The sequence below is a fragment of the Rhinolophus ferrumequinum genome, chromosome 12 (assembly GCF_004115265.2).
Source record: "Rhinolophus ferrumequinum isolate MPI-CBG mRhiFer1 chromosome 12, mRhiFer1_v1.p, whole genome shotgun sequence".
NCBI classification, from domain to species: Eukaryota; Metazoa; Chordata; class Mammalia; order Chiroptera; family Rhinolophidae; genus Rhinolophus; species Rhinolophus ferrumequinum.
The window spans coordinates 9,151,019-9,174,515 of NC_046295.1; the positions used below are offsets into that span (position 1 = coordinate 9,151,019).

The 23,497-nt window shown below is 40.0% G+C and overlaps 1 protein-coding gene across 1 annotated transcript in view; it reads left to right on the top strand.

Annotated features, from left to right (window-relative positions):
• Nucleotides 1–7,533: 7,533 nt before the first annotated feature.
• Nucleotides 7,534–23,497, top strand: part of LOC117031782 (zinc finger protein 585A) — a gene marked incomplete at its 3' end in the record, with an annotated part of 55,578 nt that continues 39,614 nt past the window's right edge. Inside the window, exons 1-4 of the mRNA XM_033122479.1 lie at nucleotides 7,534–7,750; nucleotides 8,414–8,494; nucleotides 20,181–22,415; nucleotides 22,732–22,766. Coding sequence (XP_032978370.1) covers nucleotides 7,708–7,750; nucleotides 8,414–8,494; nucleotides 20,181–22,415; nucleotides 22,732–22,766 — 2,394 coding nt within the window. The remainder of the gene's footprint in view (nucleotides 7,751–8,413; nucleotides 8,495–20,180; nucleotides 22,416–22,731; nucleotides 22,767–23,497) is intronic.

Sequence of the window (23,497 nt, forward strand, 5' to 3'; positions counted from 1 at the left end):
CCTTACTACACATAGTTACAATGTTTTTCTTTTGGTGAGAATTTTTAAGATCTCTTAGCATCTGTCAAATATACAATACAGGATTATTAACTATAGACTACACAATTTTTACACTTATTTCTAAATTTTTATTTTTTGATCCCCATCACCCATTTCTTCCCCCCCCCCCCCACCTCTGGCAATTACCAATTTCTTCTCTGTATCTATGATCTTGTTATGTATGTATGTATGTATTTGTTCAGTATTAGATTTCACATATAGGAAAGATTATACAGTATTTCTATATCTAAATTTTTCAGTTAGCGTAACACCCATCAATGTGACAAATGGCAGGATCTCATTCTTTTTAACGGTGAATAATATTTCATTTTATATGTATACCACAATTTCTTTATCCATTCGTCCATCAATGGACACTTACATTATTTTCATATTTTTGCTACTGTAAATACACTGCAGTGATCATGGGGGTGCAGACATCTTTTCAAATTAGTGTTTTCAGATTCTTTGGGGAAAATGCCAAAAATGGAATTGGTGGATCATAGAGTAGTTCTATTTTTCAATTTTTTGGTAGCCTCCATAGTGGCTGCATCAATTTACATTCCCACTGGCAGTGCACAAGGGTCCCCTTTTATCCGCATCCTTGCCAACACTTGTTGTTTTTTTCTTTTTGATAATAGCCATTTTAACAGGAATGAAGTGATACCACATTGTGCTTTTGATTTGCATTTCCCTGATGATTAATGATGTTGATCATTTTTTTCATGTACCGATTGGCCATTTGTATGTTATTTTTGGAAATATGTCTATTCAGATTTTTTTGCCCTTGTTTAATCAAGTTTTTTGGGTTTTGTTTTGCTATTGAGTGTGTGAGATCTTTATATATTTAGGATTTTAGTCACTAATCAGATGTATGGTTTGCAAATATTTCCCCCCATTTAGTAGGTTGCCTTTTCGTTTTGTTGATGGTTTTCTTTGCTGTGCAGAGCTTTTTAGTTTGATGTAGTCCCACTTGTTTATTTTTGCTTTTGGTGTTAGATTAAAAAAATCATCGTCAAGACCTATGTGAAGGAGCTGCCTATGTTTTCTTCCAGGAACTTTCTGGTTTCGGGTCTTTAGTTCAAGTCTTTAATCCATTTTGAGTTCACTTTTGTTTATGGTGTATCATAGTGGTTGAATTTACTTATTTATTTATTTCTTTATTTTCCTTTTTTTGCACATGGCTGTCCAGTTCTCCCAACACCATTTATTGAAGAGATTAGCCTTCCCTCATTGTGTATTCTTGGCTCCTTTGTCATAAATTAATTGACCATATATGTATGGGTTATTTTTGGGATGTCTGTTCTGTTTCATTGATCTATATGTTTATGTTTATTCCTTTACAATACTTTTAAAATTACTAGAGTTTTATAATATAGTTTTAAGTCAGGGAGCATGACGCCTGCAGATTTTTCTAAAACAGGGAACTGGGTGGAACAGGGGACATTGGGAGCTCAAGGCACAGGGGGATGACCTGTTGTTAAGCTATAGGTCAAGGTAAGGTGAGGCCTCTCCTATGGGGGTGGAATGCCAACCAGGCCCTGCTTACGGGTTAGCTGTCCATAACAGATGTCGTCTGTTTTACTTCCTAGTAACTTAAATTTCAAGTCCTTTTTGGTTGAGCAGTCCAGCAAATGCAACAGCGTTCTTTAAATGGGAAACATGAATCCAAGAGTCATCTCCATTAAACATTACCACAAACAGATTAGTTAAGAGTACCTGATACGGTCTTTTTCATATTGGTTGTAAAGAACCTTTTTCAAGGTGTCCTTTGCACTATACATAATCATCTGTAAATTTTGGTGGTTAAATTCTTTATGGTATATGAATTTTATCACAGTTTTTAAAAATGCAGCCTTAAAAAATACCTGAGATTTCTGCCAATGGAGAGTAACTGGTACCACTCTGGCCATCACCAAAAACAAGTGTTATAAAACTTGACATAATAGGAGGCAACTGATTTCAGCCATTGTGAATTTCAGAGCAGTGATACTTGAGAAAGAGAAATACACATTTTAAACCCTTAGTGCCCTAGCTCTTTGCTTTGCAGATATTTTTCTGATTTCCTTAGAGTTGGAGCTCGAGGGGGTGGTGGTCTTGCTGCACTAAGACATAAGTGGAAATTTGTTGAAAAGATACTTAATACAAGGAAGCTCGTGTATGTGCGCGCGCGTGCTACGGGAGAGAAGGGAATGGCAGAGGCCTGTTTCAGATTCAAAGCGGGTCCTTGGCCAATAGCTGGGTTGAATGCATGCAGGCCAAGCCTCCATGATACCTACCATCAGTTGTGTGTGTTGTTGGACTGAGCTAAATTATGACATCAGATGTCATGCCCTGATGTAAGATGTAAGCACTTTTGGTGAGGGTGAGCATTTCTTTATAAGGTGCCAAGCGGGTTATAGTTATACGTTTATATTTGTAAAAACCTATGTTTCCGTGAAGAACTAGTAATATTGTAGAAATATTTAAATATTGAAAGTTACTTATTTTATGTGAGGGCTGTGGGTATGGCCCTAGTATGTCCCAGGGCCTGTCTGGTTTTCCTAACAAGGTGACTTTAGGTTCTCTGGTCCACTGGTCTGAGCACCAGCTCAGGCATATTCTACCTCTCACTTTCCCTTCTTCCTGGACCTGTAGTGTTGTGGTAAAATTGTTCAATGGTTTAGCAAGAGCTATGTATCTTTTTTTTATAAGAATTCTTGATTTTTAAAAAAAATTTTATTGGGTAATATTGAGGAACAGTGTGTTTCTCCAGCGCCCATCAGCTCCAAGTTGTTGTCCTTCAGTCTAGTTGTGGAGGGCGCAGTCCAGCTCCAAGTCCAGTTGCTGTTTTCAGTTTTTGAGTTGCAGGGGGTCGCAACCCACCATCCCATGCAGGAATAGAAACAGCAAGTCTGCTGCCGAGAGCCCGCGCTCTAACCAACTGGCCTTCCTGGCCACCCCAAGAACAGCTGTGTATTAATGTGTGAGAGACACTGCTGTGTCTTTCAGCGCTTCTCTAATCATTATTTCTGTCCCAATGACATTTTCAATGGCTCTTTTTTGTTAAAACGTAAAAAAATATGTCAAAGAGAGAAAACACGTTGACCTAACATTTTGAGATAAGAATCTGAATTTTGGCAAAGAAACTTGGTGTTTCGAAAACTGGCATTTATTCAAGTTCTGTTTAATGTCAGGAGGAAAGCTTTATGTTGTGTTCTCATAGATTGCACTAACTTCTGGAGGATTCCATTCTTTTTCTTCTTCCAGTGTATAAGGTCCAATTTAAAAATCTATCAGTCATAAGAAATAACTGATGCTATAAATGATGCATATTTACCAAAAATATGCTTGTCATGCAGGGTGTCATGTGGGGGTCTCTGGTCCTACTCACCACATAAGAACACAGGATATGATGAGGCCAAAAAGGAACACCAACGGGGCCATAGATAGGGGAGTCAAACCACTATATTCTCGCTGGTGGCTGGGTTGGAGATTGTGCGTTTCCAGCCAGGAGTGCAGTTTCCAGGCTCTCGGCCTCACATGGAAAGGTACTGGCTCAGGTTGTAAATGGCCATCAACTGTGATTGTATGGCCATCAGCTGTGGCTAGTTGGCCGTCAGCTGGAACCAGTGAGCCATTCGCCACTAATATAACTGCCATGGCTACACTAGCAGAAATGGGGGCTAGCAAGAAGATGGTGGCTAGCAAGCGCAGATTGCAGTTAGCACGTCAGAATGAGGGTTGCGGATTGCAGAGAAGTGGACAACAGATTGTGGATAGTGTGGCTCCTGCTTCCTGTGTCTCCAATCCAGCCGCCAGCAAGAATATAATGGTATGATTCTCCTATCTGTGGCTCCGTGGGTGTTCCTTTTTGGCCTCACCATATCCTGCGTTCTTATTGGGGAGCAGGACCAGAGACACCGCATGACACCCTGCATGACAGAGACACAGGAAACAGGATCCACACTATCTGCAACCTGCCATCCGCTTCTCTCTGGCAACCACCATCTTCTTGCTAGCTGCAATCTGCCGTGCCAACTGCAATCCGCCATGCTAACTGCAGTCCGCTCTTGCTACCTCAGCCACCATCTTCTTGCTAGCCCCCATTTGTTGCTAGCATAGCCACGGCAGTTACATTAGTGACCAATTCCTCACTGGTTACAGCTTGACAGCCAACTAGCCACAGCTGATAACCATCCAATCACAGTCGATGGCCATTTACTACCTGAGCCAGCAACTTTCCACGTGAGTCCGAGAGCCTGGAAACAGCATTCCTGGCTCTGTCCTTACAATGCTCATTAGATGTAATTTAATAAAAAGAAGTTCCTGTAATATTATGACCACAGCTCAACTTGCTAATAACACAAGAAGATGCTCACATTGAGTTTAAATAGGATTTTTTTTTTCTGGGATGTGAACCACTTGTGTGATAACAGTGTTCTTATATTGGGTTGTGTATATTTTGATTATTACTTATGACTGTTACTTGCTTTCTATTATCTTTCCTGACGTAAGTCCTGCTACTTATACATACTATCCTTTTATTTGTCAAAGGTAAACAAAATTGGACACAAAGTGGAGAGAACAGATTTAATTGGTAATGTACAGTTGCAGTAGAGAAAATAGTCCAGCGTGAACCGAACTCTACTTCAATTTATACAGAGGTTTCTGGGAGTTTAAAAGGGAAAATGAGGAAAGAGAGGGACGGTGGGCTGGGGCTTAGTAGAGCCAGGGCAAGTGGAAAAGCACAAAAGCAGAAAGGAGGAATCGGTCCTTGTAAAATCCATCTGGGTTTGCTAACAGGCACTTATTGAAATTGGGTTCCTACCCTCTCACAGAGACTGAGAGACAGGTTCCCTAACTTCAGGTGTTGCCTGTAACAAAAAATTATTTGGCTGACTTGATTTTCTTTGGCAGGCACTTTAAAGGGGCTTAATATCATCCTAGGGATGAGTCCTTGAGCTGATACAAACTGTATTTGATTCAAATCATTACAGGCCAAAGTTGGTAGTCATATTTGGCAAACAATCTTAGAAAATCCTAGCTAAAGGTTGGTGAAGTAGAGTAAAATCTTTTTTCTTTAGTATTGTGTAGGGACAGAGCCAGGAGTGCAGTTTCCAGGCTGTCAGCCTCACATGGAAAGGTGCTGGCTCAGGTAGTAAATGGCCATCAACTGTGATTGGATGGCCATCAGCTGTGGCTAGTTGACTGTCAGCTGTAACCAGTGAGCCATTGGCCACTAATATAACTGCCGTGGATACGCTAGCAGAAAATGGGGGGCTAGCAAGAAGATGGTGGCTGAGCTAGGAAGCGCAGATTGCAGTTAGCAAGTGAGGTTGGTTGGCACAGAGAAGTGGACGGCAGTATGCGGATAGTGTGGATCCTGCTTCCTGTGTTTCCAACCCAGACTCCCCTATCTGTGGCTCCGTGGGTGTTCCTTTTTAGCCACAACATGTCCTGCGTTCCTATGGGGGGAGCGGGACCAGAGACCCTGCATGACACCCTGCATTACATATTGTCGTGCTCCAGTTTTAATTATTTTATTCCCATGTCACAGCCTTATTCCTAAGAGGTATCTCTGTGAACTTCCAAATCTTATGGCAGTTGTGAATTTAAAAGGTACACTCATGGAGATAGTATCCCTATTCTCCTCCCTCCTTTTTCACTTTGTATTGCAAAATTTTCAAGCCACACAGAAAACCACACAATACGCATGTATCTACACCCATTTCCTGTATGTAAAAAAACTAATAATTTTGCCATATTTGCTTTGATTGATTTTTCTGAAAAATTTTGAAATAAATTTACAAAAGTATCATTTTAATCATAAATACTTTAATTATGAGTGCCTTTATAAAACCAGTATGTTTTCCTCCGTTATTTCACTATTGTTTTTACATTAAATTATAACCCCGTGCATATCCAGCTTTCCCGAATTGTAACCACAATGTCTTTGACAGGTGTTGCTTGTTGAATCGGGTGTGTTTTTTTGTTTTGTTTTTTTCTTTTTCGGAAACGACGCTTTGTACGTGGCGGCAAACTTCAAGTTTAACCCCTAAGGTTTGGTGATCCTGAGACAACACGGGGCAAGAGAGAAGGTCAAGGGCAACATCTTAGCAACCACGTAAAGAAGTGGAAAGGTTGCTAAAACGCGAAAATAAGAGGCAGCGGTGTTTTGTGGGAAATGTAGTCTTCTATGGAACTGGCTGGATGCGCAGGACCCTGGGAACGGGTCTTCTGGGCTCCATCGGCTTCTGTACAGCTCTAGTCCCGCCTCCCTGCTTCTGCTCGGTCTTTGGTCGCTTGGAGAACAACACATGGTGGACCTCGTCTTCTGTGCGGGCGCCGATGATTCGCATCTAAAGTGAGAGCGCGGGGTGATGGGGAATCTGGGCGACCTGGAGACCGGCATGAAGCGCGTGGGGGCTTGTGTCTGTGGAGGAGGGAACGGGAGGTCGCGGGAACCCCCCAGGCGGGGTCTTCAGTGCAGAGCCCGCCGGTACCTATTGGGGGACCCCGGCCCTTTCGGTTCCCGGGGCGCAGATGGGACTGAGCCCGGTCAGGAGCAGGTGCCCGGTGCGGGCCGGGGTGCAGGGACCTTGTGCCCGGCCCCACCTGCAGCCGGACGGGAGAAAACCCGGTTTTAGCGGCAGGAGGGGAAAGCGCGTTTATAATGAGACCGTGAGAGCCAGAAAGCGCGGGCGGTGAGTCTGCGTGAGAGACGAGCTCTGGGGCTAAAACTACCGGGTCAAGTCCAGCGCTGTCACCTGTAGGCAGGGCCGACAGAAGGAACCTGCGTCAGAGCCCGGTTTCCCATCGGAAAACTGGGGTTCTGAGAGGTTCTCGCCTATGAAGCAAATAGCCAACTGAGTAAATAACAACTGCCGTTGTGTTCAGAAGACACTTAGGTTTTTCCTGCTCACTGGGTGGCTTATGTAAACCTCACATCCAGTATATGAGGTAGGCGTAACCATCCGCAGTAAAATAAAAGCACACTATTGAGGCTCAGGTTGGTGGAGCGATATGCTCAGGTCACAAGCTTGCGGTGAGGGAGCTCCGACTTAGGAGCAAGTGTGCTTTAAATCTCAGGATTCATCTAAATATAGCACCTTCCTAAAACCATCATTACATCCTTCACAGCACTTGACAGAATGACCTGTCCCTAAATGTCCACGAATAAAATTGGAAGTGAATGTGAATGGACTCTCAGCACTGACAAATGTATTTTGGAATTCCTGGTGTCTCATCAGAATCCTTAGGTCAGACACAGGTTCCTAGCTCTTCCTGCACAGGCAGGTTGTCTGAGTTTTACGTCTGAAATTATAGGAATTCCAAAAGTGTAAGATTTGTGACCCTAAAGAGAACTGTTTCCCAGAGCCAGGTCCCAGATTTTGGGAAACACTTATTTTGGAACAAAGCAGCTCCTGTGATGTAGGAATCGGGAGGGCTCCAGGAACAGGAATATTCCCTGGGAGAGAACAGCCCTGTTCTTACTCTCCTCACCAGAGCTTCCGAGCTGAGGCAGAAGAACGCAGGAAACAGCACGGCCTAAATTTGCAGTCCGAAGTTTTTGACCCTGTGCCTGGATTTGGAGATACTGCCACCTACTGTAGCCACCACACTGGTGTGACAGTGGAGGATTTGGGTCAGCTTTCAGTTAGGCGTGAGCTGGGGTGGCCCAGGAGTATGCTGCCCAAGTGTGGGAGAGCTTGTGAGGGAGAGGTCTGGGGTAAGTGGCAACCAGACACCAGGTGGAAATTCTTTTCCCACTATTGCTTAATGGTCCGCTGCTCCCGTCTCTTCACTCTTTACAACATTGTCCTGCTCTCACACATGTCCATGTGACATTACTGACTTATCCTGACCTCACAGTATTCCAAAACGATGGATCTTGAGGAGTTTCCTTGGATATGTACTTCGGACTCTTGAAAGCTTTAAAGAAATTGGACCAGAGAGGTTCAGTGACTTGCCAAGGAAAACGCAGTTTGTGACAGCCAGGAGGAAAACAAGTGCAGTTCAGTTTCTCACAGGAAGTCACCAAACACATCTTATGAAAAGGACCTTTTAAGAAACTGTAGCCCAGTTAAAACTAAAATGAAACTTTCCTGCCTTCAAACCCTCCATACTCCTTTTACTGGACTTTCTGTAGATTTTCTCCTTAGAGATATAAGTAGTGTTAATAGGAAAAGAGTTCAGTGATGCAGCCTGAGTATTTCATGCTAATATTAGTGAGAAAGCAATGCCTTATCCTGTCTGTACTTTAATGTAACTAAGTTGTTTATGTTAATCATTCAGAAAATCAACTACGTTGTTCGTTAACCAGGGAGAATTTGAGTCAATGAAAAGCTGTGTGGTTTTGTCCATGTGACCACTTCGCGTCTCATGTGGACAGGTGGTGCCGCCCCTGCAGGTTCCTTCTTGACCTCCCAGTTCTCTACACTCTCCCCAGAGCAGCAGAATGCACACAGCTCAGGTGAGTACTTGGTTCATTTCCCAGTTTGCATTGTAATGGATTTATGAGGCCCATAAGGGTACATATATTCAATGCAAAAGGAGAACTAGAAATAAAACCAGTCTTGAGGGAAAATATACACAGTGTCAGCATTAGCTCTGGTGTTTGGTGTGGGGTCTTGGTAAGTAACTTTTGATTTGTATATTCCCTCTAATTGCCAGTTTGCTGAGATTTCACTTTAGTCGTGAATGTACGTCAAATTATATTAAGTACTTTTTGTGTATCCATTAAAATACAGACAGAACTTATTTCCTTTATAAATATTGTGAGTAGCTAAATGAATTTTCTAATATTAATTCATGGTTGATTTCCTGTATGCACCCTACTTGCTGATGAGTTGCTGGGATCTTTCTGCTTGTACTTATAAAGAAGTATCGGTATCATATTTAGGTGAGCTTATCATTTCCTTTTCCCGTGTTTCCGTCTAAATTTGGTGTTAGGCTTATATTAGTCTCATAAAAAGAAGTGACTGTCATTCTTTTTTTTTTTTTCCTTCGTGTAATGTTTTCTTCCCCTGTATTTTATTTCATAAAAGTTGTTTACAGGGGATTGTTGTGTGAATATTTTGAGTACCAAGTATGTTTATTCAAGATCATAGTTCTCTCCTATGTTTCTCTCTAACCATGTATCTTTCAAAGAGCAGAACTGTTCAGTCAATCAAGTTTTCAGATTTTTTTAGACTTTTATTAGTTATGCTTTTTTGGTCATATGTAAAAAAATCTTAAACAAATATTACAATAAATTTCTGTCTTGTTTTTGTAAGTTTTATAATTACAGTCTATGATCTTTGGCGTTAACTTTTATGATGCAAGGTATAGATCAAGATTATTTACTTTTGGTTATGCATGTTTGATAATACCAACAACATTTGTTGAAAAGAATATACCTTCTCCACTGAATTGCTTTGGCACCTTTGTTGGGAATCATTTGATATTATATTATTTGTAGTTCTGTTTCTCAAGTCAGTCTTCTGTTAATGTGTGTCAATCTTTTTGCTAATACTTCACTGGCCCAATTACGGTTGCTTTAAACTAAAAATGAAATCAGTATTGTGACTCTCTCAACCTAGTTCTGTTTTCATAATTGTATTGGATAGTGTAAATTCTTTACCTCTTCCTAAAAGTTTTAGAATCTACCTTTCTGTCTTCAAAATGTGCTCTGATTTTGTGTGTGATTCCAATGACTCTATATGTCAATTTTAGACCTCCCTTTTATGTTCCAAAATCATATAACCAACACTGCAGTGTATAATTCCATCTCTTTGTTGGTAGGTGTCTTGAGTGCAAATGAAGAACATCCGTCTCAACGTGAACCTCTTTGCCTTGCTTTATTTCTTCTAATCTCAGTGTATGACTGAGTTAGAGAAACCCAGTTGTCGTCCCTCCTGTATGTCTCCTTTGCTGCGCACACAGCATATGTTACTTCTGACCCTTCTGGTCACTAAATGTGTGGGTTCTGTTCTCCTACCACGTAAGTGTGTACAACACCAATTGGCATCTTACGATTTAATTGATCTGATACTATGTACATGGAGATAGCATCAGATCCCACAGGTAAAGGACTCAGTTCTACTGGACTGCTCTCACTGCACTGCAGGTACCAACTGCAAGTCCCAGTTGTCACCTGTGCTTGTGACCAATCAGCTATAAATGTGAGGTTCCCACAACCCACTCCTTGGCTTTGATTAATTTGCTACAGCAGCTCACAGCACTCAGGGAAAGGAATTCACCGGGTTATTAAAGAACATGGTAAAGGTGAACAGCCAGATGAAGAGATACATTGTGTGAGGTCTGGGAGGGTCCTGAGCACAGGAGCTTCTGTCCCCATAGTGTTGGGGTGCATCCCTCTCCTGATACATGGCTGTTATGTTCACCAACCCAGAGGCTCTCCAAATGCATACTTTTGGGGTTTTTGGAGGAGTCCTCATGTAGTCATGATCACTTACTAACTTTATTTTCATCCTCTCTCTCCCCTCTGGAGAAGTGGGAGGCAGGGCTGAAAATTCCAAGCTTCCGATTATGGCCTGGTCTCTCTGGTGACCAGTGCCCGTCCTGGAGCCCACCCACAGTCACCTCATTAAAACAAACGATGCTCCCGGTGCTCTTATCACTTAGGAATTTACAAGGTTTTTAGGAGCTCTGTGCTGGGAACCAGGGGCGGAGACCCGTATATCCATATGCTCCTCTGCTTAGGATGGGGTTACATCCTGATAAACCCGTTATACGTTGAAAATGCCGTAAGTCAGACATGGAGTTAGTACAGCTAACCTACCGGCCATCATAGCTTAGCCTGGGCTCCCTTCATCGTGCTCAGAACACTTACATTAGCCTCCAGTTGGGCAAAAATCATCTGCCACACAGCCGATAGAGTAATAAAGTGTTGAATATCTCATGTAATTCATTAGGTGTATCACTTTCACAGTATCATAACGGTAAAAATTGTAAGTCGAATCATCAGAACTCGGGCATCTGTATACATATTTTCCCTTATCTCACAGTGTCATCAGTATTTACCCAGCTGCTCATGTGGCTTCTCTAGGTACAGCTGTGAAGAAATATAGTGATCAAAATTTTATTCCTTTCTCTTTAAGGAATCTGTTTCCCATTCTTCCTCCCCATTGATTTACCTTAATAAACGCCATTTTTCTCTCTTTAATTTTCAAGTTATGTAAACTACAAAAACAGTTCACCCATTTCTCCTACCCATCATCCTTTGCCTCTGGCAACCACCAATCTATTGTCACTATGACCTCACGTGTTTTTTTGTTTCTTTGTACGCTCCCCATATACGAGGTCTGACAATTTCGCGAACTCATCCTAGAAAATGTGGTACATACGTCATTGCTGAATATCACTATGGTCCCCTTCGAAGTACTCTCCATCAGAAACTATGCACCAACACCAGTACCTAGTCCACCCTTCAAAGCAGTTTTGGAAGTCTTTTTCTGGAATGGTTATCAGCCCAGGCACCCTAATCAGAGGTGTCATCGTGTTACCCTTGATGTCCTGAATGTCATAAAAATGTCTTTCTTTCAATATATCCTTTATCTTCCGGTAAAGAAACAAGTTATTGGGGGCCAGATCAGTTGAGTAGGGAGGGTGTTCCAATACAGTTATTTGTTTACTGTCAAAACTTTCCGTCACAGACTGCCATGTGAGCTGGTGCATTGTCGTGATGCAAGAGCCATGAATTGTTGGCAAAGAGTTCAGGTCGTCTAAATTTTTCATGCAGCCTTTTCAGCACTTCCAAATAGTACACGTGGTTAACTGTTTGTCCAGTTGGTCAAATTCATAATGAATAATCCCTCTATTATCAAAAAAGGTCAGCAACATCATTGCAAAATTTGCGAACTTAATTGTCCGTCCTTCGTTCGAGAGATCATCTAGTATTTGACTTATTTCACTTTGCATAATGTCCTCAAGGTCCTTAAATTGGTGTCTTCTGTTTTGCTAAGTAAAACTTTCTCCCCTGTTGCACAGCATTGCATCTAAACGCCAAATCTGATGATGCGTACAACCTCCAGTGCTTACCTGTGTCTTTTTGTTGGTTTCCTATTATCCCAGCAGAGAACTCCAAAGGGGTGTGTGTACCCTAGAGAGTGCCTAGGACAGTCCACTAGGGCACAGGAAAAGATGACAGGAAGCCTGGTTATAAAACTGTATCTAAAACACAAGTCACTAAGCTTTATAATTAGTATATTAACTGACAGTCTATGGTATATAATTTAGAAATAAATACAAATATATCAGGGCATTAGACTAATCTTTGTACCAATTATGTGAGTACCCCTACAGTGTAAGACAATGATATGCCATCATAGGGTTCCGTTATAAAAGTTGTTTTAAATTCTCAACAGTAATTCTGATAAAAATTAGTTTGCTAAGGTATTTACCGTGTCACCTGTTTCTGAACCCTTGTGATTGAGTAAGAAATATGCTGTTACAGGCCTCAGTGTCCTTCAAGGACGTGACTGTGGAGTTCACCCAGGAGGAGTGGCAGCACCTGGGCCCTGCTCAGAGGGCCCTCTACAGAGACGTGATGCTGGAGAACTACAGCCACGTTGTCTCTGTGGGTGAGCAGACCTGACCACCTCACTCCCTCTGGAATGCAATTCTATTTTCCCTCTCTCCCTCTTAATATTGAAATTACTTTTATTGGGGTGCAATTAACAGAAATTAAAAGTCAGTAATGTTCATTGTATAATTTGAGTAGTTTTGGAAATGTCTATAGGAGATTACCACCACCAAAATAATTATATAAAATATTTTTGTCACCCCTAAAAGTTTTCTGGTAGCTCTTTGCAGTCATTTTTCTCCTTCGATCCCTTTCCCTGGTTCCTGTCAGCCACTGATGTACTTTCTGTTGCAATCGTTTTCCATTCTAGAATTTTATGTACACAATAGAGTATTTAGTTTTTTTCTTGATTCTTTTTCTTAGCCATTTTAATTTTATTAAATTTACGGTGGTTACGTTGGTTAATAACATGATATAGGTTTTCAAGTGTAGAAGTGTATAATGCATCATTTGTATATTGCATCGTGTGTTCACCACCCAAAGTCAATCTCCTTCTGCACATATATTGACTCCCCTTTACCCTTTTCTTTTCTCTCTCTCTTTTTTTTTTTTAATTAAAGTGTATTGGAGTGACAATTGTTAGTAAAGTTACATAAATTTCAGGTGTATAATTCTATATAACATCATCTATGAATCCCATTGTGTGCTCACCAGCCAGAGTCACTTCTCCTTCCATCACCACATATTTGATCCCCCTTACCCTCATCTACCACTCCTTTCCCCCCTGACTCTCTGGTAAAACCACTAAACTATTGTCTGTGTCTATGAGGTTTTGTTTCTCATTTTCTTGTCTAGTTCTTTAGTTCTTTTTGGTTTATGTACCACATATCAGTGAAATCATACGGTTCTCTACTTTTTCTGTCTGACTTATTTCGCTTAGCATTATAATCTCAGATCCACCCACGTTGTCACAAATGCTCCTATTTCATCTTTTCTTACCGCCGAATAGTATTCCATTGTGTATATGTACCACAACTTATTTATCCATTCATCTATCGAAGGACATTTTGGTTGTTTCCATGTCTTAGACACCATAAATAAAGCAGCAATGAACATTGGAAGACTCTTGTCTTTGTGTATAAATGTTATCAGATTTTTGGGGTAAATACCCAGGAGAGGGATTGCTTACTTATATGGTAATTGTATTCGTAATTTTTTGACGAACCTCCACTCTGCCTTCCATAGCAGCTGCCACCAGTCTGCATTCCCACTAACAGTATATGAGGGTTCCTTTTTCTCCACAGCATCCTCAACACTTGTTACTATTTGTCGTGATAGCCATTCTAACCGGGGTGAGGTGAAACCTCATTGTGGTTTTTATTTGCATTTCTCTGATGATTAGTGATGTTGAGCATTTTTTCATATGTCTATTTTGCCATTTCTGTGTCCCTCTTCGGAGAAATATATCTCTTCAGGTTCCTCTGCCCATTTTTCAATTGGGTGTTTGTTTTCTTGTTGAGTTGTATAAGTTCCTTGTACATTTTGGATATTCCCCTTTGTCGGAGGCATGTTTGCAAAAATCTTCTCCCATTATGTTGGTTACCTCTTTATTTTGTCGATGTTTCTTTTGCTGTGCAGAAGCTTTTAAGTTTGATGTAGTCCCATTCATTTATTTTAGCTTTACTTCCCTTGCATTTGGAGTCAAAATTCATAAAATGCTCTTTGAACCCAAGGTCTGTAAGTTTAGTACCTGTGTTTCTTCTATGCAGTTTATTGTTTGAGGTCTTATGCTTAAGTCTTTGATCCATTTTGAATTAATTTTGGTACATGGTGACAGATAGCAGTCCAGTTTCATTTTTTTTGCCTGTGGCTTTCCAATTCTGCCATCACCATTTATTGAAGAGGCTGTCTTTTCTCCACTGTATGTTTTTTGCTTCATTGTCAAAAATTATCTGTCCATATTTATGTGGTTTTATTTCTGCGTTCTCAGTTCCATTCCCTTGGTCTGTGTGTCTGGTTTTCTGCCAGTACCATGCTGTTTTGATTATTGTTGCCCTGTAGTACAACCTAAAGTCAGAGAGTGCGATACCTCCAGCATTGTTCTTTTTTCTTAGGATTGCTTTGGCTATTTGGGGTCTTTTGTGGTTCCAAACATATATGATGATTTTTTTGTTCTATTTCTTTAAAAATGCCATTGGGATTTTGATGGGGATTACATTAAATCTGTATATTGCTTTGAGTAATATGGTCATTTTAACTATGTTGATTCTTCCAATCCATGAGCACGGAATGTCTTTCCTTTTTTTGTGTCTTCTTCAATTTCTTTTAAAAATGTCTTGTACTTTTCAGCATATAGGTCTTTCACGTCCTTGGTTAAGTTTATTCCTCGGTATTTGATTCTTTTTGTTGCAGTTGCAAAAGGAATTGTTTTTCAATTTCCTTTTCTGAGATTTCATTGTTAGTATATAGGAATGAAATGGACTTTTATACGTTGATTTTGTAGCTGGCAACTTCACTGTATTCGTTGATTGTTTCTAATAGCTTTTTGTTGGAATCTTTAGAGTTTTCTGTATATAGCATCATGTCATCTGCAAAGAGTGACAATTTAACTTCTTCATTCCCAATTTGGATGCCTTTTATTTCTTTCTCTTGCCTGATTGTTCTGGTGAGGACTTCCAACGCTTTGTTGAAAAGCAGAGGTGATAGGAGACAGCCCTGCCGTGTTCCCGAACGTAGAGCAAAGGGCTTCAGTTTTTCACCATTAATTATGAGATTAGCTGAGGGTTTGTCATACATGGCCTTTATTATGTTAAGGTATTTTCCTTCTGTACCTATTTGATTAAGTGTTTTAATCACAAATGAATGTTGTATCTTGTCAAATGCTTTTTCTGCATCAATTGATATAATCATATGATTTTTGTCCTTTATTTTGTTTATGTGATGTATCACATTGATGCATTTGCATATGTTGAAACATCCTTCTGCCCATGGGATAAACCCCACTTGGTGACGATGAATGATCTTTTTAATTCATTGTTGCACTCGATTTGCTAGAATTTTGTTTAGGATTTTTGCATCTGTATTCATCAGAGATATTGGTCTGTAGGTTTCTTTTTTTGTGTTATCCTTACCAGGTTTTGGTATTAGGGTAGTGTTGGCCTCATAAAATGAGTTAGGGAGTACTGTGTCTTCATCCATATTTTGGAAGATTTTGAGCAGGGTATTAGATCCTCTTTGAAGGTTTGGTAGAGTTCACTAATGAAGCCATCTGGTCCCGGACTTTTGCTTTTGGGAAGGTTTGGATGACTGATTCAATTTCCTTACTGGTGATCGGTCTATTTAAGTTTTCCAATTCTTCATGATTCAGCCTAGGAAGGCTCTATGTTTCTAAGAATTTGTTCATTTCTTCTAGGTTATTGAATTTGGTGGTATATAGTCCTCATAGTATTCTTGGATGATCCTTTATATTTCTGTGGCATCTGTGATAACTTCCCCTCTTTCATTTCTGATTTTATTTATTAGTGTCTTTTCTCTTTTATCTTGGTGAGTCTAGCCAAGGTTTGTCAATTTAGTTAATCTTTCAAAGAACCAGCTCTTTGTCACATTAATTTTTTCTATTGTCTTTTTGTTCTCTATTTCATTTAGTTCTGCTCTGATTTTTATTACTTCCTTTCTTCTGCTGAGCTTGGGTTTCATTTGTCTTCTTTTTTCTCAGTTCTTTAAGCTCTAACGTGAGGTTATTTATTTGAGATTTTCTTGTTTCTTGAGATAGGCCTGTAATGATATAAATTTCCCTGTTAAGACTACTTTTGCTGCATCCCAGAAATTTTTGGTAGGATGTATTTTCATTCTCATTTGTTTCTGTGTAACTTCTGATCTCTCCTCTTATTTCTTCTTTGACCCGGTCGTTCTTTAAATGTATGTTGTTTAATCTCCACGTATTTGTTGTTTTTCCTCCTTTTTTTGCAGTTGATAAACAATTTCAAAACCTTGTGATCAGAGAATAGCCTTGGTATGATTTCAGTCTTCTTAAATTTGCTGAGGTTAGTTTTATGTCCCAATATATGGTCTATCCTTGAGAATGTTCCATGTACAGTATAAAAAAATGTATAGTCTGATTTTCTAGAATGAAGTGCTCTGTACATGTCACTTATGTCCATTTTATCTAATGTGTGTCATTTAGGGCTGTTATTTATTTATTTTCTATTTGGATGATCTATGCATAGTTGTCAATGACGTATTTGGAGCCCCTACTATAATTGTGTTTTGGTCAGTTTCTCCCTTGTGCTCTGTTAGTAGTTGCTTGATATATTTCGATGCTTCCTGATTGGGGACATAAATATTGATGACTGTTGTATCTTCTTATTGTATAGTCCCTTTTATCATTGTGAAATATCCATCTTTGCTGTCTTGTACCTTTTTTATCCTGAAGTCTGTTTCATTTGATATCAGTATAGCTATACCTGATTTTCTCCGAATCCCTTTTGTTTGGAGTGTCAATTTCCACCCTTTCACTTTCAGTCTGTATTTGTCCTTGTGGTTGAGATGTGTCTTTCGGAGGCGGCATACGGTTAGGTTAAGTTTTTGATCCATTCTGGTACTCTTTGCCTTTTTATTGATGAGTTCAGTCCATTTACATTTCGGGTAATTATTGATATATGATGATTTCCTATCATTCTATCTTTGGTTTTCAGGTAGGACGCTGTCTCCATTGTTTCTTTGCCTTTTTGTTGCTGTTATTTCATTGTGGTGATATTCTATGATTTTTCCCCTCTGTTTCTTTTTTTATATATATATTATATATTTCAGTTCTGGATTTTTTTTGAGCGGTTACCATTAACTTTATGTAAAAGAAAGTTTCATATTTGGAGTATTCCATTTCCTTCACCATGCTTACTTTCTCCATTCCTGTATTCCGGTTCGGGCCTTTACTCTCCCCTGTTTTATGTTTTTGTTGTCACAAATTATCCCTATTTACTCTGTGAGTTGGTTTCTGAGCTGCAGTAGCAAGTTGTCTTTTTCCTCTTGTTTTTTTTAAGTGTTTTTTTTTCTTCTTTACTCTGTATGTTATGTTTAAGTGTGTAGTGCCCTATTTGGTGTACCAGTTGCCATTTCCTGCTTCAGTCTGTCCTGTTCGTAATTCTAATCATGGTTTTGTATTCTTTTGCTTTTTTGTTTCAGGTCAAATAGCCTCCAGTATTTCTTTTAGTGCAGGTCGTATGTTAGAAAATTCCCTCAGCTTCTATACATATCAAAAGGCCTTTATTCCTGCTTCATATCTAAAGTATATCTTTGCTGGATATGTTATTCTTGGCTCATAATTTCTCTCTTTCAGTAGTTTGAATATTACTGTCTGCTCCTTCCTGGCTTGTAGAGTTTCTGCTGAAAAATCTGATGATAATCTAATGGGCTTTCCTTTGTAGGTTACCGTCTTCTTTTTCCTGGCTGCCTTGAGGAGTCTTTGTCGTTTATTTTTGATAGCTTCAATACAATGTGCCTTGGAGAAGGCCTTTTCGGGTTGAGGTAATAAGGTGCTCTATTGGCTTCTTGGATTAGAGGATTCAGTTCTTTCCACAGGTTTGAGAAATTCTCGTTGACTACTGGTTTAAGTACACTCTCTGTTCCCTTCGCCCTTTCTTCTCCTCCTGGTATGCCCATTATTCTTATATTGCCCTTTCTGATGGAGTCAGAGAGTTCTTGTAGAGTTCTTTCATTTCTTTTAACTTTCAACTCTCTCTTCTTCTTCCATCTCTGTCATTTCCAAATGTCTATCTTCGATGTGACTGATTCTTTTCTTCATCTGGTGAGCTCTATTACCTAAGCTGGTGTTTCAATTTTCATTTCTTCTGTTTAGTTCTTAATCTCCAGAAATTCTATTTGGTTCTTTTTTAAAATTTCAATCTTTTTGGTAAAATGTCCATTTTGTTCTTTGATTGTCTTTCTGAGTTCATTAAACTGCCTCTCAGTGTTTTCTTGTATCTTGTTGAGTTTTTTAAGAACTGCAATCTTGAATGCTCTGTCATTTAAGTCACATATATCCATGTACTTAAGTTCATTTTCTGGAAACTTTTCATTTTCTTTCTGACCTGCTTTGTTACCTTGGTTATTCATGGCAATTAATGAATTATTGTTTGTCTTCCTGGGCACCTACAGGAGTAGGTTCTGCAGCAGGTTGATAGGAAGAGGTCTTTCTTTTGCTTTCCAGTAGGTGTTGGTAGAGTGTTTTATTTTCTCTCTAATTGCAGCCTTTTATTCTCTCTCACGCTGTAGTGTTATATTTTCTTTGCGTTGTCCCGGCTTCTCAGACAATGGGGGCATTCCCTGGAAGGTGGGCTTCTACTCTGTGAGCAGGTCACCTTGGTCTCAGGGTACTGTCTCTGTTGGGTGATGTAGAGAGCTTCTGAAGTTTGGAAGCGCTTCCTGCACCAGATTCAGGGCCTGTGTATTTCAGCGGCTCTGTTTACCCCTGCAGGGATCCGCCCAGATAGGTGGGATCAGGGGCGGGTGGGTTGTGACAGGTGGTCCAGAGCAATGTCGGCGACCACCAGCACAGTCCATCCTGCACCCAAGACTCTTTCTCCTTTGCCAGAACTAGTTGGGCCATGAGTCCTTGACTGCAGGCTGCACTTCTCAAATCTGCAAATATTCTGTTCTTTTGATCTCACAGTGCTACCGTTCCACTTCTAGCACTGGAAGGTGGGGGTGGGCGAGCTCTGCGAGGATGGGAAGCTGTCAGTTAGGCTCCGTGCATAAGCCTTCCATTCTCTGATTGGCAGTGAAGGCTTAAACCGCTGTTTTCACCCTTCTTCCCTTAGTCTTTGCTCTGAGGTCTCTGCTGTGAGGGTGGGGTTCAGTTGTGCTACATGCTGATCCCTTAGGCAGGACTGTGGGCCATAGGGAAGCACTAGCAATCTGAATTCTTCCCTCTCTCATGACTGTGGTACCTCCGGAGCTCTGAGTTCCAGTCTGCATATGTCCTATGGCCTGTGGTCGGCGCACGTCTCCTACTTACCCTTCCCATCTCTCCCACTAGCCCAATTTGCCCACCTTTAGATGCTTTCAATTGCACGTCTCTTAGTTTTGCCTGTCTGCTGCTCAGGGAGTCCTTTGTGGAATTATAGTTGTTCAATTTGTTGTAAATTGCTGGGGAGATTTCAAGAGGCTCACCTCACATCATCATTTCTATGACATTATCTCCCGTGATTTCCTTTATCCAAACCCTTTCTCTGCTGGAACCTCTAAAAACCCTTAAGCATGATTTTTTTATTGTTTGCTATTGAATTTATACCATTCTCTGATTTTTTTCAGTTCCCAGGACCCAACTTTGTTAAAACCTTTGGTTCCCAATTCATTGTTCCTTTCGTTTATGACCAAGTTTGTACGTTATATTTTAAAATGCCAAAGTACACATGATATTCAACTCCAATTTCTTTTCCCTTTTTCCCTTACATCAAGCTTCCTGTCACCCAAGGAAAGAGAGTATAGTTAACATATACTTGGAATTACTACAGGGTTCGAAGACTTAGCAAGAAATAAAGCTGTTAAATGTATAGCAGGGCAAATGTCTGTAAGACTTTTGGCGTAAAAAAATGTGTTAAATTTAATAAGCATTTTTTAAATTTCTCATGTTTAGAAGACTGGCAACTTGATCATTTAGAGAATACCCAAGAAAACCAAGACAAGTATTTATGTCAAGTTTTATTCACCAGCAGCCAATCATTGACTAATGAACAAGAGAAAGTTTCAGGAAAACAGTTCAATCCGGGCAGAGACATTGTTCCTTCAAGAAAAGTGTTATCTGCAGATGACACTATAGGGCCTACATACTTGGATTTCTACCAATTGGCTCCTCATAATTACTCAAGAAAGATGACTAATGAGTTTAATGCATCTCACTCTGATACTAGAAATGAGAGAAGAAATACTGGAGAGAAGTCTTTTGATTACAATCTAAATTTGCAAACTTTTAGTGGTGTGGAGGAACTTATTTTGGGGCAGTATTTTGAATGTAATGAATGTGGTAATACTATGCATGATAAGGCTGCCTTCATTACGTGGAACAGTGCTTACACAAAAGAAGCATCTCATTATAAATTTGGAAGGGAACTATGTGATAAATCTTCTCTTGATGTCTCTGCAAGTTTTTACACAGAGAAGAGTCACTGTGAATTTCATGAAGATAAATGTAATAAAATTGGGAACAATTTTGAGAGGATTGCTCAACTTCAGAGAACTGATGCAAGAGAGAAAACTTTTGATCAAAAAGCGCATTTCAGAGAATATCAGAGAAGTCACACAGCGATGCAACCCCTTGAGTGTGGGAAAAACTTGAGCCACAATTCACCCATTAACGTACAAAAGAGAACTAACACATTAGAGCTATCTTGTGATAATAAGACATGTAATGAAACTTTCGGTTCTCAGTCAGCCTTCAGTATACAGAGGAGAACTCATGGAAGGGAACAACACTATGAGTGTAATGAATGTCAAGAATCCTTCTCAAAGAGGTCGTCCGTCATTTTACATCGAAGGAGTCACATAGGTAAGAAAATTTATGAATGTAATGAATGTGGGACAGCTTTTTCCTGGAAATTATCCCTAGTTGTACATCAGAGAACTCACACAGGGGAGAAACCCTATCAATGTAACGAATGTGGAAAACCTTTCAGGCAGAAGTCAAATCTTACAAATCATCAGAGAATTCACACAGGGGAGAAACCCTATCAATGTAATGAATGTGGTAAAACTTACACCGATAAGTCAAGCCTTGGAAAACATCAGAGAATTCACACAGGGGAAAAACCATATGCATGTAATGAGTGTGGAAAAGCTTTCACCACCATGTCACACCTCAGACAGCATCAGAGAACTCACACAGGGGACAAACCCTATAAGTGTAATGAATGTGGAAGAGCTTTCACCTGCGTGTCACACCTGAGAAGACATCAGAGAACTCACATAGGGGAGAAACCCTACAAATGTAATGAATGTGGGAAAGCTTTCATCTCCTTATCACAGCTCAGAGAACATCAGAGAATTCACAAAGGGTTGAAACCCTATCAATGTAATGAATGTGGGAAGACGTTCCTCTGGAAGTCAGATTTGAATATACATTGGAGAACTCACACTGGGGAGAAGCCCTATGAATGTGGGGAATGTGGGCGAGCTTTTGTATACAAACAACAGCTTACACAACATCAGAAGGCTCACTCTGGTGAGAAACACTATAAATGTAATGAATGTGGTAAAACTTTCATCCAGAAATCACATCTTGGAAAACATCAGAGAACTCACACAGGGGAGAAACCCTATCAATGTAATGAATGTGGGAAAGCTTTGGCTTCCATGTCAAACCTCAAAGGACATCAGAGAACTCACACAGGAGAGAAAACCTATCAATGTAACTTATGTGGGAAAGCTTTCACCTCCATGTCAAACCTGAAAGGACATCAGAGAACTCATACAGGGGAGAAACCCTATCAATGTAATGAATGTGGTAAAAGTTACACCCAGAAGTCAAGCCTTGGAAAACATCAGAGAACTCACTCTGGGGAGAAACCCTATCAATGTAATGAATGTGGTAAAACTTACACCGATAAGTCAAGCCTTGGAGTGCATCAGAGAATTCACACTGGGGAAAAACCATATGAATGTACTGAATGTGGAAAAACTTTCAGCCAGAGATCATGCCTTAGAAATCATGAGAGAATTCACACAGGGGAGAAACCCTATGAATGTACTGAATGTGGAAAAACTTTCAGCCAGAGGTCATGCCTTAGAAATCATGAGAGAATTCACACGGGGGAGAAACCCTATGAATGCAATGAATGTGGAAAAAGTTTCAGCCAAAAGTCACATCTTGGAAAACATCTGAGCATTCACCACAGGACAGAAACCCTATGAATCTGAAAGAGTTTATTTTCATGTCATACCTCATAGGACATCAGAGAATTCATGAAGGGGAAAAAACTCTGTGAATGTATGAAACGTGGGAAATTTTTTCTTTGGAAATCAGCCTTCATGATACATCAGAGACTGCATATAGGGAGAAATGCTACAAAAGTAACTGATGCAAAAAAGGTTTTGTTTTCAAGTTAACTCTCAAAATTGAACTTATGAAACAGTTCACACAGGGGCGTGTAGTGATTTATACACTCTCTACAATGAGTCTCACCTATGAAAACATCAGAAAACTCACAAAGGTGAAAATCCTATAAAGGTGGTAATGTAGGAAAATCTTCATAGAGTTGTCAGAGGTTAAAAGCCAAGGGGAGGAAAAAAACTTTTTCTTATGCTCTGTTATTCTTAGTGGCTGGAACCCTGCAGATTGAAAGACATTGATAGGAGAAAATGGTTTATTTCATATGCTTTTGGAGATCCTCACATAAATGAAATGAAAACTCCAAAGACGTGATCAGACCTGGAGGTTTATGTGCCATTTCAACAAAAGGACAAAACATTTGCGAAGAAGTCTCAAAAGATTAGGATTTAGAGCTTCTATAGTCGTAAGTTTTGGGAAGGTCACTATACGAGGAAACCAATGGAAGATAAGTGTATTTCATTAAGATTTGTTTCTGCAGATATCAGTTGGGGCCATCTACAATGATAGGAGTTGTCTTCTCTTGCTGATACCAGAGGGGATGGGGAACACCTTTATGAAGGAGGATTTATACCCTACCTTTCGGCAGATGGGGAGAGACTGAAAAGGTTTTTCTGTGTACTGTTTTTCAGTTTCTTTCACTCAAAATACTTCTTTTGCCAAAGTGGCATAATTTGGCTTTCGTATTTCTTATTGATCATATCAGGGCGTAAGCTTATAAATGTGATAGAAGTAAGGAACATTTCCACCGGAAGTCAAACCTCAGAGAACATCAGAAAACTCACAGGGAATTTGACATGATTGTAATAAATATGGAAAAACCTTCATCCAGACATCAAATCTTGCATTAC